At 44.8% G+C, this 13,276-nt stretch overlaps 1 protein-coding gene across 2 annotated transcripts in view; it reads left to right on the top strand.

Moving 5' to 3' along the window:
- The first annotated feature begins 12,388 nt into the window (after positions 1–12,388).
- Positions 12,389–13,276, top strand: part of Parva (parvin alpha) — a 144,203-nt gene continuing 143,315 nt past the window's right edge. The window contains exons 1-2 of one of the 2 annotated variants that reach the window (XM_010615254.3): positions 12,389–12,481; positions 12,975–13,191. In XM_010615254.3, coding sequence (XP_010613556.1) covers positions 13,056–13,191 — 136 coding nt within the window. In that variant the 5' untranslated portion in view covers positions 12,389–12,481; positions 12,975–13,055. Of the gene's footprint in view, positions 12,482–12,684; positions 13,192–13,276 lie in introns of those variants that run through there. The other variant, XM_010615253.3, reaches the window with a different exon arrangement.

The following is a 13,276-nucleotide window of genomic DNA, read 5'->3' as shown; positions in this document are numbered from 1 at the left end:
AGCCTTAATATAATATACATAAGCAATGAGAGTTTATAGAACATTGGAGCCTTAGTTTTATTTTTTAAAAAAGGAAAAGGAAATAAAGCTTTAACTTTATGCCTGCAGGATTGCTAGTTTTCACCAAATCCTGTTGGCTTAGGGAAGCTTTTTGTTCCCACAGTGCTCTGCTCATGGCCCCTGGAGCATAATGATAAGCATTTTTAGAAATGAATGATTTTGAAAAGCTTTTAAAAATAAGTGTTGATGAAGGCAATAAAGAAAAACTCCTTCACTTGTTGAGAAAACATTGCCAAGGCTGGTGCTGCTGCAGGAAAGGGCCCAGTAGAGGCCCAGGAGCCCAGTGGGCCCAGGAGAGGGAGGCCCCTTGCTGCCCAGTCTTAGGCTTGAGCAGAGCTGTGTTTTGACTCCACTCCAGGGACAGACCAGGGGAGCTCTGCAGGATGAGGAAAAAACCACTTCTGACTTCCAGGTAGAGCCAAAGGGAGCGGATCCATGTATGCAGTCCCAACTTGGGCCATGGCTTTGTTTTTATGACATTTTCCATGTGCACAGACAGCTGGTGGGTGGAATTTGTACTCTGACACACTGTGCTTCCTGGGGTGTTTCGACAGTGCAGATGGGGACCAAAGAAGGGAAGATTTCAAGTGGTGACGTGTTGTCATAAAATATGTGACTGTTCTCCCTCAGAGGGATCCTTTGAAGATTTCGTGTGTTATGGACAAGAGAGAGAGACAAAAGCACTCTTTTGCACATTTGGCAACTCAGTTCTGCAAGTGTTTAAATGTGTCATTAGACAATAGGTGCTTGGCAACAGCTGGCTCTGACCAGGTAGCACATTTCTCTCGAGATAAGCTGACCCAGGAGCCACTTCTGAAACGCTGTCTGTGCACATCTGGCCCACTGACAGACCAGAAAGATGCATACAGACTTCCCTGGAGTCGGCCAACATTTTGGGTGGCATTTAAACCCAGGCTTTCCCTGGATTCTAAGTTCAAGGGCTTTAGGTTATTTTTCTTTCTTTCTTTCTTTCCTTTGTCTTTTCCTCTTCTTTCTTTTCTAAGAATCAAGACTTCTAGTGCCTTGAAGTCTATTATTAGGGAATTCTATTGTTGGGAAATATATAGAGGCATCTATCTACCTATCTACCTAGGAGAGTTATAACACTTCTGTTTATCAATTTTTATTTATTTGTATGTTTAGTGGCAATTGATAATTCTGATAATTCTGGCTTTCCTGCATTATAATATGGAAAAGACCTATTAGTATTACAAAAGTTGGAATATAAGCCACTCAATACAGATGTCTGGGTTTTTTTTGGTGCCAATGATCAAACTCAGGACCTTGCACTTGTGAGGCAGGCACAGCTCCACTGAGCTAAATCACCAGCCCCCTTAATACAGATGTTTGAAGCGGTCAGTTGTATAGTCTTAAAGATTTGTGAAGATAGTCCGAATCGTATTTTCAGCCGTCAGGACTTTAAAGGTAAGAATATGGATGCACAGGAATGTTAACTCGTTTTAAGAAAGTGATATATAAGTCCAGTTTTTATTCTAGAGCCTGCAGAAGTACTCAAATCTTTTGAGCCACTTAAGTATAAGTACACTCTGTGATGCTTGCATACATTTGACAGAGGATGCTCAAGTAGGTAATTTCTGCATTATTATTGTGCAGAAGAATAACTACGACTTCTTTTAATGTGTCATATTTTCAGCAAAAAGAAAGATTCTCCCAAGAGTACCAAGAAAACAGGATTGTTGGCCCTATATTCTGTTAATGCATGAGAAATACAATTTGTTTACTTTCTCCCACAGAGTATGTTCTGTGGTTTAAGGTGTAACCTTATCTAGCCAAGTGTAAAATCTAAACCTCATACTTAACAGCTTCTACTTATGCTAGCTTTCTGTTTTGCCAGTACATACAAATCATTTAAATGACATTCCCAAAAGTACACAAATATGGCTATTGAATTAATTAAAATGTTTCCATTCCTTACAACTGGGAAGGTTTGACACCCTCAAACTGTAAAATGTTGTACATTTTGAAGACAGTTTCTTTGCATGCAATATAAGCAGGATTGTGATGAAAAGGTATGGAGCCTTCACAATGAAGACAGTCAAGGCCAAATTATTTAGGACTCCAAATAGGACTTCAAGCTTCAACCTCCAATCATATTTCATAGTCTCCCATAGTTTCCAAATTAAGCCAAAGGGCTTATGATAGTTTTAATCTCCAAATATTACATAAGTTGGACCAAGAGGACCATTGTGAAATGTATTCTCCCAAACTAGTCATTTATTGATCTACTTATTTAACATTCTGTGCCCTTGGGGTTCTGAAAGCCCTAGGTAGGTGCTGAGGTACAGAAAGAATTGTAGTCCTCCCCTCTATCTCCTAAGAAATACAAAGATCAAGAAAATAGCTACCACCCCCAAATCCAAAGGTTAAAAAACTATTTTTTATAAGCGTTAATCTATTCTCCTCACGTTTATGTCAGGCATAAAGACTTCCATCCCCCACTATCACAGTGCTTCTTTGGCAGTGAAAATAAGTTCGTGTTTCTAAAACTGTGAAAAATAATATCAGGTTGTACTATTTCATTTAAACCTTGACTTTGGCAGCGTTAGGCTGCTTGGAATCAATCAATGCTGAGATGCAGCACGTTAATTGCAACTGAGCAAGGAAGTGGCAGGTGTTTCCAACTCTGATGAGCTGCGATGAAATTGATGTTTTCTGCATTCGGGAGGCAAATGACAATTCAGCAGTGTCTCTCTTCCCAGGAAGCAGATTTACAGGCTTTTTCTTCCAAACTGAAAATGGCAGCATGCCCCACCCAGGTGGTTGATCAGAGAACCACCTCCGTGGGGCAGAGGTGGCAGGGGGCAGCTTGGGCCACCGCATGAGCGGAGAGAGTGGCAGTCGCTGGATGTGGAGAGCTCAAATTGTCATCAGAAGGTTCATGTGCAGGGACGAGTGTACACTTTCACCTACTGTTTATCTTCTAACCTCAGCTTGTAAAAGATTAATTTGCTCCTACATTCGGGAGCTATTCGTGTGGATGGAAATGTGTTCTCTGTGCGTCAGTCTAAAAACTGAAAGGAACCAAAAGTAAATGGTTTTGTGTCTCAAGAATCAAAATATATTTATGTGGGCTTGTTCTGGCCCCTCTGAGGGTGGCTCCATTTCATCTCTTTCTTCTTGGTGAAAGAACCTGGGCTAAGCTTCAGTTTCGAGTGGGAGTCTGCGGATTAATGTTGGATGCTTTATTACCTGTGGGCACCTGGCAGGACTTACCTGAATCCCTTGCCATCAGTCCCACTGGGAGGAGGAGCACAGGCACTCACCTCAGGTGCATTCTGTCAACAAAGAAAGCTCTTTTCACGAATGGAGAGAGGGAGGATGAGGGCCACCCTGGCCCGGCTGCCCAGTTCCTCTCTGCTTCTTCCCCGGGGAAGCCACTCACACAGTAGGAACAGTCTCCTGTGCACAGACCTGACTGCTTCCTCTAACTTACACTCTTTTAGGACCAAAAGTTTCCTCGGTTCTTAATTCCAGCGCATGAGCAACATATAATGCACCAGAATTGCCACTCGAGATAATCAAGTGGTCAGTCCCAGGAGCTGTCACCATTTCCCACGCAGTTCCTCTCCCTTGTTTAAAAGCTTTTGTCTGATCAATTACTTGAGAGGATTCACCTTTCCATTGAGTATCAGTAAAAAAATGTTTACAATCACTCTTTTTGGCAAGCACTGACCACCTTCCCTGGAGCGCTGCAAGCTCACCATGGGTCAGCTCCTCTGCCCTCTTCCTGCCCTGGAGCTGCAGACTCTCAGCTTGTTACCCCTGGTATCTGCAGCCCTCCGTCCCTGAGCCAGGCTAGGCTGGGTCATTTCATGCTCACTCTCCCAGCTCATTTCTAAAAATTAAAGAAAAAAAAAACAAAAAACAAGCAAGAATGTGCAAGGTCCTGGGTTTGATCCCCAACATTGCAAAAACAAAAACAAATAAAAAAAACGTAGTATCACAGCTGTCCTGGGAGCCCCTTAAGCACCTGCTCACGGTGATACCTTCATGAATTCAGCCCATTTCACCTGCGAGGTGCTGTAATAAGCTCTGCATGTGCATTATCCCATTGAATCCTACACTTGATCTTAGCCAAAAGGTGAGAAGCGATCCCATCAAATCCCGAAAGCAAGCATCATCAATGTAAGTCTTACCCCCATTTTTAGAGCACAAAGAGATTCAGGCTCTTAACTAAGGTAGTCAAGGTCTGCAGTAGCGACTGGACCCAACTGGTGGCCTCCAGAGCCTGAGTCCTTGACCACCAAGTTGCATGGCCTGGCTCTGGTGCCTTGTGCCACCTGCTCCTTCCCTTCCTGCCTTGGGTGGGTTCCCATTGCCATTCTCCCCTAGCACACCAGTGCATGCTCTGCTGGGAGCTCATCTGCGAAGAGAAGCCAAAGCTTTCTTTTGATACAGTATTTTGTGTTTCCTCCTGAGCTGCATTTATATATACTCTAAAATGAAAATAATTTTCTGAAACAACCTAACTGCCTCCCCTCACAAAAAGCTTTCAGTATGATCCTCTGGGGAGATCCCCCTTGTTTATCCTGGGTGATCAAGTACTCCTGACACAGTCATGACCCCCCGAGGGATGCTTTTGCCTAAAATTAATCTACAGGTGCTGCAGAATTACATCTCAGTCCCAGGGACAGGGAGCCAAGAACACAGGGCCGAGGGAGTTTGGAGGGGTCCAGTGGAGTGACGTGATGTGGAATTTGCAGGCCCCTAGAGAGACTTCAGAGGGGGGAGAGAAACCAGGAGGATGGGGACAGGGCATCAGCCCTGTGGGCCTGTGTGACTCTAGAACAGCCTGATACTGGGTAGCAGCTCCACATACACCTTTGGCACGACTCCAGTTCCCTTCCTACTCTCAGAATAATAGGGCATGCATGCATCGATACCGTGAGGAAAAAGCACAGACAGTACGTAGTACTCATTTTGAGCATGATCCCACAAACTAATTTTCACTGATTGGGGTTCTAAATGCAGCTCTCTGGTGTCAAGGAAAAGCTCAATTTCACCTCAGTGTCTCCACCTGTGAAATGGGGCTGATTTTTCCCCCCACCCCAATCCTTCCCCTCCGCAAAGTTTCCTGTGAAGAAGCAGCTTGATCTATGTCAGTTCCAACTTTAAAATGGGAACAGCTAAAATGTACCTTTGTAATTGGAATGACCAGCGGTGAATCTTGAGCTGTCCAAATCCCAACAACTGAACCAGAAAGTGACATTTCTAACCTCAGCAGATAGATGGTTTTCTCCAGAGGAGACATAAGCAATAAACCAGGCCAGGAATTACTGCTCCTTCTCTGATGTCATCCAATTCAGAGTGTGAACCTCTCTCTGGAGATCAAGCCTCTGAAATGACCCCTGCTGGCCAGATGTCCACTCTCTTGCACACCTACAGGCCAATGGTATTTCAAATCTACACTTTGGTGTTTCCTGGCGATGCTATCTTACCTAGGGGACTTGCTCCTGTCTCATTGCTAGAGGTAACACTTCTAATCCTCCTCTCTAAGAGGAGACATCTGAGGTCTGAATAGCTTTGATGTCTCCCCAAGCAAAGACGGAAGCAGAGACGCTGACTCCTGCAGGCCACTGGAGTCTGGAGATGGGGTGTGGGAGGAAGGTGATCACAACACGAGCCAAGAAGGCCTGGATCCCCAGACCACACTGACCTGGGAGGGGCAGGGGAGAGCACAGTCAAGACTCTGGGTGTAATCTCAGTGGCCTGTGCCCTAAATCGCACACCGATGGAATCCCAGGGACCCCGGGTATTCTTCCCTGCCTGACTGCATCCTAAGTGGCTCATGCCTGCTTCCTTCTGACCTTAAAAGCTATGTCGGCTCCTGCTCCCTGGCTTATCTTCATTCCTCTGCTCTGTGGCTCAGGAAGGAACTACTGGTTTTAGGGCTTTGCCTCTGCAGCTGATGCTTGGCTATTATGCTCAGGGGAAGAAATCCCCCTAGGGATACCTGCAGTTTATGGGGAGACTTGGAAGCATAGATAAACAAGTCATCTATTTCAAAGAACTTGGGACTAATCCCCTCCACCCCCTGCTGGCTGCTTCTTGGGCTTTTTGTGTAGCATCATCCTGTGTGACCCTCAGAAACTTCCCATTTCTGGCCACCATGTCACCAACTAAATCTGAGGTCTTCCACCTTCCCCTTGCTCCTCCACCTGCCACCTGGGCCACCTTTACTGAAGCAAGTAGGACTCCTGGAGGACTGGCTCACTGGCATACTGGCCTTCAAAGGCCACCACTAATACCCCAGAGTCCCCACTAAGATGTGCCATGGGCTTCTCACTTAAGATCCTTGCTGGGGGCCCTTTCATCTCTTACAGACTGCTTTCATTCTGACAGCACACCTTGTTTTCAGTGATCAAAGAGGTCCCTCTGGCAGACTTCTCTCTCCCCTCTTGCTTTGATGCTGTCAAAGAGCTCCTACTTATTGATTAGTATTGGGTTTTGTAAAACGCTCACCATGGTCCACAGGGACTGACATTTTGTTCCTTAGATAGTGTGTTAGATTTCTAGGGTCGCTGTCACCAAGGTCCGTGAACTAGGTGGTTTAAAACAGCAGAAATCGTTTTTCTTTCAGTTGTGGAAGCTGGTAGTCCAAGCTCCAGGCCTCTTTCCTGGACACTCTAGGAGAGGACCCCTCGTTGCCTCTTACAGGTGTTCCTTGACTTGAGGCAGCATGGCACCGATGGCCACTTCCTTCCAGTGTGGCTTTGCATGGTCTTCACTCTGTGCTTGTCTGTGAGAAAGGTTTCCTCTTCTGCTGAAGGCCCAGTCATCTTGAATCAGGCACCCACCATGCTTCAGAATGACCTGATGTGCTATTTCCTCAACTAATTACACCTTCAAGGATCCTATTGACAGAAAAAGTCATACTCAGGCACTGGGGCTAGGACCTCGACATATCTTCCTTAGTGGACACATTTCAACCCATAACAGACAAAGACGGCATTCATAGCTATGCAAGGTATTTTTCCCTAGTGAAAGCCACTTGGGTTTTACCTTCATTTTGTTTTGGGATGATTGGTTTACTGCTATCTTGAGCTTTATAATAGTAACACAGTGAAATAAAACAATTCAGAAGAAAAGTTGACAGCTACATGACAAATACAGATCACATATATAATTTATGAAATCTGTCTGAATGGAGTGCCCAGACACCAACTGTTTCCCCATTGTCTTCATACTTATACTCTTTCACTATGTTTCTTTTAATGGTTACCTTGGTGATCACAACATGATGCTTAATTAATCAAAGTCAAACATCAATTTGTTATTTGTCTTTCTTCCCAGGCAGTGACTGGACCTTATGATATTTTGGCTGTTTCTGCTTTTATGTATTTTAATTTGATTTGTATATTTTGTTAAAGCCTATAAGACATTATTTTTGTTATTATGTAGACTTACAGTGCTTTCAGATTTGCCCATGATATTGCCTTTTTATTTGTTCTTTTTTCTTCTCTGTCACCCAGCTTCCATCTGGGATGATTTTTCCTTCTGCCGTGTACTTTAATGTTTCTTTTTGTTTCTCAACTATTGACAATTCTCAATGTGTTGTGTTTTTTTTTAACATAAAATATCTTTATTTTCTCTTTATCAATTGGATGGACTGTTTTTAGAGTTCCAGACCAAAGCAAGGGGGAGCTTCCTGGGACCCCCCTCACCCTGCCCCATTTGGTCCCTGACTCTTGTCCGTTTATCCTTGCAACTGCCCTGCTCGACTTCTCCACCTCTCAGCTTCCTCTCCTGAGACTGGTAGATGGGTAGGGGAAAAGCTGTTCCCAAATGATGAGTTTACCTACCTGGGATCCTCCTTGGTCTTGTAAGATCTTGGCCATATAAATGCCGTTGCTTCCCAGTGCTCTCCGGCTAATTTATTTTATGTTTTGCCCTGCTTTTCCAGTCGTTTTCAGTGGGAATGTTAGTCTGAACGACAGGGCCTTATGATTCAAGAAGTTGAATATCCATTTTCCATCTTTTATTGCTGCCATTTGGTACTTTTTCTTACATCCCCTTGGTCAGAAGTTAGTCATGTGACTCCATCTTGCTAGAAAACAGTAGTCTAGTGAAATCCAAAATCACAATCTCATTCATTGGGAGAAGACATCCTAAGGCCTATGGTATTAGTCTATCAGCTATGACATGATCGCAGCAAGTTATTTAAACTGAGTTTCAAATTACTCATCCATAGATGGAGGTGATGATGATATCATCTTGAGTTAAAAATGTGATACTGGTAACCAGCATCTATTCAGTTAAGACTTATTATGTGCCAGGCAATGAGCTGAGTATTTTATTTCATTAACGCTCTTGTCCCTCCTAACAACCTCATGAGGTAAACATTTGTCTAGCCTTGGCACTGAGACACAAGACCCAGCCCCCACAAATTGAAGAAAAGGTTTATTTTGGTTCATGTTTCAGTCCATATTCCTCCTAATCAGGGTGGTACAGCAAAGGAGAGCTGCTCAAAGCATAGCCATCAGGAAGCAGAGAGAGAAGGGAAGGGATGGGAGGGAGATGAACCTTTCTAATTCACACTCACAGTGACTCACCTCTTCCACCCAGGCCCCGCCTCTTAACACCATAATTGGCTACAGCACCCCATGATCCAGTCACCTTTCAAAAGCCCCACCTTTGAGCCCATGAGACTTTGGGGGCACCTCCAGACAGAAACCATAACAACGTTCACCTTAATATGAGAAAAACAAAACCAGAGAGAGAAAGAGGTGAAACAACTTGCACAAATATTTACCAATCCAGCTGTGGAGTAGAGATTGAAACCTCTCTCTTTACAACTACAGAATCCTGCCTTGTGAATCACAAAGCCCAATAGTTGGCATTACTGAGGAAGGAAAACCTAACAGGACCAGAACAGGAATGTTGCTGAGCTGCTAAGGGCAGCAGAAGACTAGCTAGAAATAAGAACTCTTCGGGAAGGGCTGAGACAGCACTGGCCTGATTTAGGACCTGTGAATTTTCAGTTGACTCGAGCCACCCAGGGAGTTAGACAAGGAGACCATAGAAGTAAGAAGGACCCTATAGAGTATATAGCTCCAGGGCTTGTTTTTGAAATTAATCATTTTTGTGATAAATTATTGTTTTTAATTGACTTACAATCTATACAAAGTTGCTCAAATTATCAAGTGTACAGTCCATTAATTTTTCAAGTGAATATATCCATGGGACCAGAACTCAGAAGAAGCAGAACATTAGCATAGCTTCATGCACCCTACTTGATCACTCCCCGCTCAAAGCTGATTGCTATCCCAACCGGTAGTATCACAGATTTGCTTTGTCTGTTTCTGAACTTCTATGAGTAAAATGATAGTCTGTGCTCTTTTGTAGCTTGTTTTTTTTTCACTCAACATCATGTTGTGAGATACATTCCCATACTGCTTATAGCTAAAGATTGTTCTTTCTTATTGCTGTACTGTCACAGTTCATTTACTGATTTAACTGTTAAGCATTTAAATACGGTAGTGCTGCTGGGGGTGGTAGAGCACACATGTAATCCCAGCACTTGGGAGGCTGAGGCAGGAAGAGTGCTGTGAGTTCAAGGTCAGCCTGAACTACATAGTTAGACCTTGTCTCACTCCCCCACCATAAATAAATTAAAAATAAACAATAACTAGAGCAGTGCTAACATGGACTCCCTGCAACATGTAGCAGGGGGCACAAATATACTCAAAACCTAGACTCAAAACTGTTGGTCGTAAGGAATGTGTGATGTTTAGCCTTAGCAGCCTTGACTTGATTTCATAGGTGATAAAAAGGGAAGCCCAAGAAGGAAAGAGTTTTGTTCAAGACCACCTAGTTACTGAGCTAAGAATAGGTCTGGGATTGTTCTTTCCAAGTGCAATTATTCTAGGCCCAGCTTTCGGGGAAAGGCTGGCTTTGAGATCCAGAAGATCACACACATTAGTTTTAAGCTGTCTTTATAATGAAAACGGTGACCAAGAAGGAGGGGGAAGCTGTTAGTTGGGCTGTAATTGCAAACACCAGGTTAGATGGGAGGGAGCAGTATAAGTTATTCTCTGCATGTGTGGCATGTGTCTGTAATTAAGCAAGATTGTGGCTCCATCTCCTTATTGCCAGGTCCTGTGTATTAGCTCACTTAATCTTCTGAACAAAACCCAGATCCATTTATATCCATAAGGATTCTAAACACATTATGTTAGAAGAAACTATATGAACTCCAAGCAAACAGGCACACTATTTCTGTAAGGATCTCTGGCAAAGGACCAACCCAGCACAGACTAATATTTTGTAAAATACAATAAAAAGAACTATTAGAAAGATAAAAAAGCATTCAAAATATAAGCTTCCAGTTTTTATTTAGACTGAATGGACCATCATTAGTTACTATCAGTGTTTCTAAAAATGTAATTTCTATATATCTTTGCAGGCTAATAACAGGATTCAGATCAACCCTGACTTATAGGCTATATTTCAAGTAGCACAGATTTTTAATTCATCACCTATTCTCCATCAGCCTTTCAAGAGATGAACCATTATCTTAGGGGCAGGAAGTTTTGAAGAGCAAGACATCCAAGACCTGAGAAAGCATTTACACCCACACAGGGTGGAAATTTACTACGTACATTAATGAGCTTTGACCATTCTGCTGTCTTTATTGCAAAAAACTCTCACCCAAGAAGTTCAAAGTTGCAAATAGCTTTATTGTTCAAGAACTTCCCTTAAAATCTCATTGAACCTGTAAACATTTTGATAGCATCAGAAAGACTGTTCACCCTAAGACTCCTCCAAAGCTTCGCCTTGTAGTCAACAACCCCAGACCACTGCATCGCAATCCTTAGCCAGACTTAAGCGCCTCTTCACTGAAAGGCAGGCCTCCATCCAGATCTTGAAGCCTTGTTCTCTGTCCCTAAGACACCATAAAGACTCTTTTTGACTGTGTATAAAAAGTTCAGCTTTGTCTTCTCCACAACGTGTTTTGTTGCTTTTTTTTTTTTTTTTTTTTTTTTTGAAGCCAGACTTCACCAAGTGTTCTTGCCAGGTGTGTTGGTGCACACCTGAATTCCCAACCACTCTGGAGGCTGAGGCAGCAGGACAGCAAGTTTGAGGCCTATCTGAAAAACTTAATGGGACTCTGTCACAAAATAAAAAAGTCAGGGGACGTAGCTTGGTGGTACAACATTTGACTAACACGTATGAGATCCTTCGTTCACTTCCCAACAAGGCAAACAGAAAAAAAATTTTTAAAGTTTGTAGTTCTTGCTATTAGTTTTGCTTAGTTGTTTTTAAAGTTTAGAGAAAACCATAAAAATCACCTACACTTGAAACTGCTGGTTATAAGGACTGTGAGATGAGCAGCTCTGGCAGCTACTGCTTTGGCTTCATCTTCTAAGTGATGGAAAGGCAAGTCCAGAAAAGGAAGATATTTATCCAAGACCACCTACTTACTGAGCTAAGAGTAGACACAGTACAATTTGGCCAGGGAAAGCCCAGCCTTGAAGATTCAGAAGAACCCTATCGCATCACACATTTAATTTCGAGCTGTCTTTATAATTACCCTTGGGGAGGATGAAAGCATGTATGACCAACTTAGTAAGAAGACACTTCATAGGTCATCTTTTTTTGGTACCAGGGATTGAACTCGGGTCCTTGCGCTTGCAAGACAGGCCATCGAACCGCTGACCTAAATCCCCGGCCCTCTTCATAGGTAATCTTGATCATGCCATATTTAGGATCTGAGTCCTGGATACAGACATAAGCAATTTTAAAGAACCCTAGAATATGAAGTAGCCCTACATGTCCAAACATCTCTGCATGGATCAGCTCTGTCATGTTCACCTAACAGAACTGGTTGAAAACTACCTACTTCGCTGAATCTGAACCTGTGGAGACAGGGCTTGGGAATGGTCAACTCTAATTAACTCCAGCTGGGTTTGAGAGCCCCTGTGCTGTTCGAAGCCCTTCATTCTGTAAAGAAACAGATACTCAGAAAAAGCAGTTAGCTTTCCCAGGATCACCCAGGTACTAAGCAGTCTTCCAATTCCCCAGGAGAGCTGCAGATTTTGAAGATGCCCTTTTGTATTCGCTTAATCAAAACAGTTTCAGGGCGACTCCTGTGGGCAAGCATGATACACTGTATCAGTAAGAGTCCTTGAAACACCCCTGTCTCTGACACCCTCTTGTTCCACAAATTCCGCAGCAGTTCTATCTCTTTTACTTAGGCCCGAAGAGCCGGGAGAGGGCTGTTCCACAGGTGCCCGGGGTTGTTCCTTCCTTAAATTTGTTTCCACCAGTATTGAGATGCTCTGTAGGAGCCAGGGGTTCCAACAACGTGGGTGTCTTGCAAGAACAAGCCGTTGCCCTGCCCTCCTGGGCTTCCATCTTCTCAGTCTTGAAGCGGTTTGGCATAGATTGGCAGCCGTGAGTACGTGCAGGACAGGTTGTGGGTGTCCAGTCTGGTGGGGTCAGAGCACAGTTTGGTTCACTCCAATTCTTTCTTCCATGAGCGGGCCGTGTCTCAGGCACAAGATATGGCCCTAAGAACACAGGCCGCAATGGAGGGAGGCGGAGGCTCCTCTGAGGGCCTGGGAGGTAGAGTAAAAGGGTTCATTTGTTTCAGATGCTGATTTGTGTCCGGACCGCTGCCGAGCGGGATCTGGGGAATGAGGCTCCCCAGCTCCAGCGCTCCCAGCCGGGATGGTTACACACCCTTGAGCGGAGATGAGGCCGCATAGCCTCGGAGTAGGGGCAGACAGGGCCTCGTTCGCTTTGCGGACAGCCCCGGGGCCCGGGCAGGCCCCAGGGAGCGCGCAGCCCCGAGCAGGGCGGAGGGAGGCGCGAGGGAGGGAGCGAGGGAAGGGAAAGGCGAGCGCGAGCTGCCTCGAATGCTTGGAATAATTCCGCTTCCGTTTGGAAAGCCGCAGCCTCAGTCCCGCTGCCGCGTCAGCCCAGCTGCAGCTCCGCGTCCAGCTCGGCCCGCGGCCTCCCGCTCCGACACCATGGCCACCTCCCCGCAGAAGTCGCCTTCGGTCCCCAAGTCCTCCACCCCCAAGTCGCCCCCGTCCCGAAAGAAAGACGACTCTTTCTTGGGGAAACTCGGGGGGACCCTGGCCCGGAGGAAGAAAGCCAAGGAAGGTGAGTGCGAAGAGGCCTGGAGGGCGCCGGGAGCTCGGGGGACCTGGGGGCCTGGAGGGGGCGCGCGGTGGGTGCAACGGGCGGC

Source organism: Fukomys damarensis, unplaced genomic scaffold, assembly GCF_012274545.1.
Source record: "Fukomys damarensis isolate Sample0158 unplaced genomic scaffold, DMR_v1.0_HiC HiC_scaffold_16, whole genome shotgun sequence".
NCBI classification, from domain to species: Eukaryota; Metazoa; Chordata; class Mammalia; order Rodentia; family Bathyergidae; genus Fukomys; species Fukomys damarensis.
The sequence above is the reverse complement of the archived record's forward strand: the minus strand, read 5'-3'. Positions and strand labels throughout refer to the sequence as shown.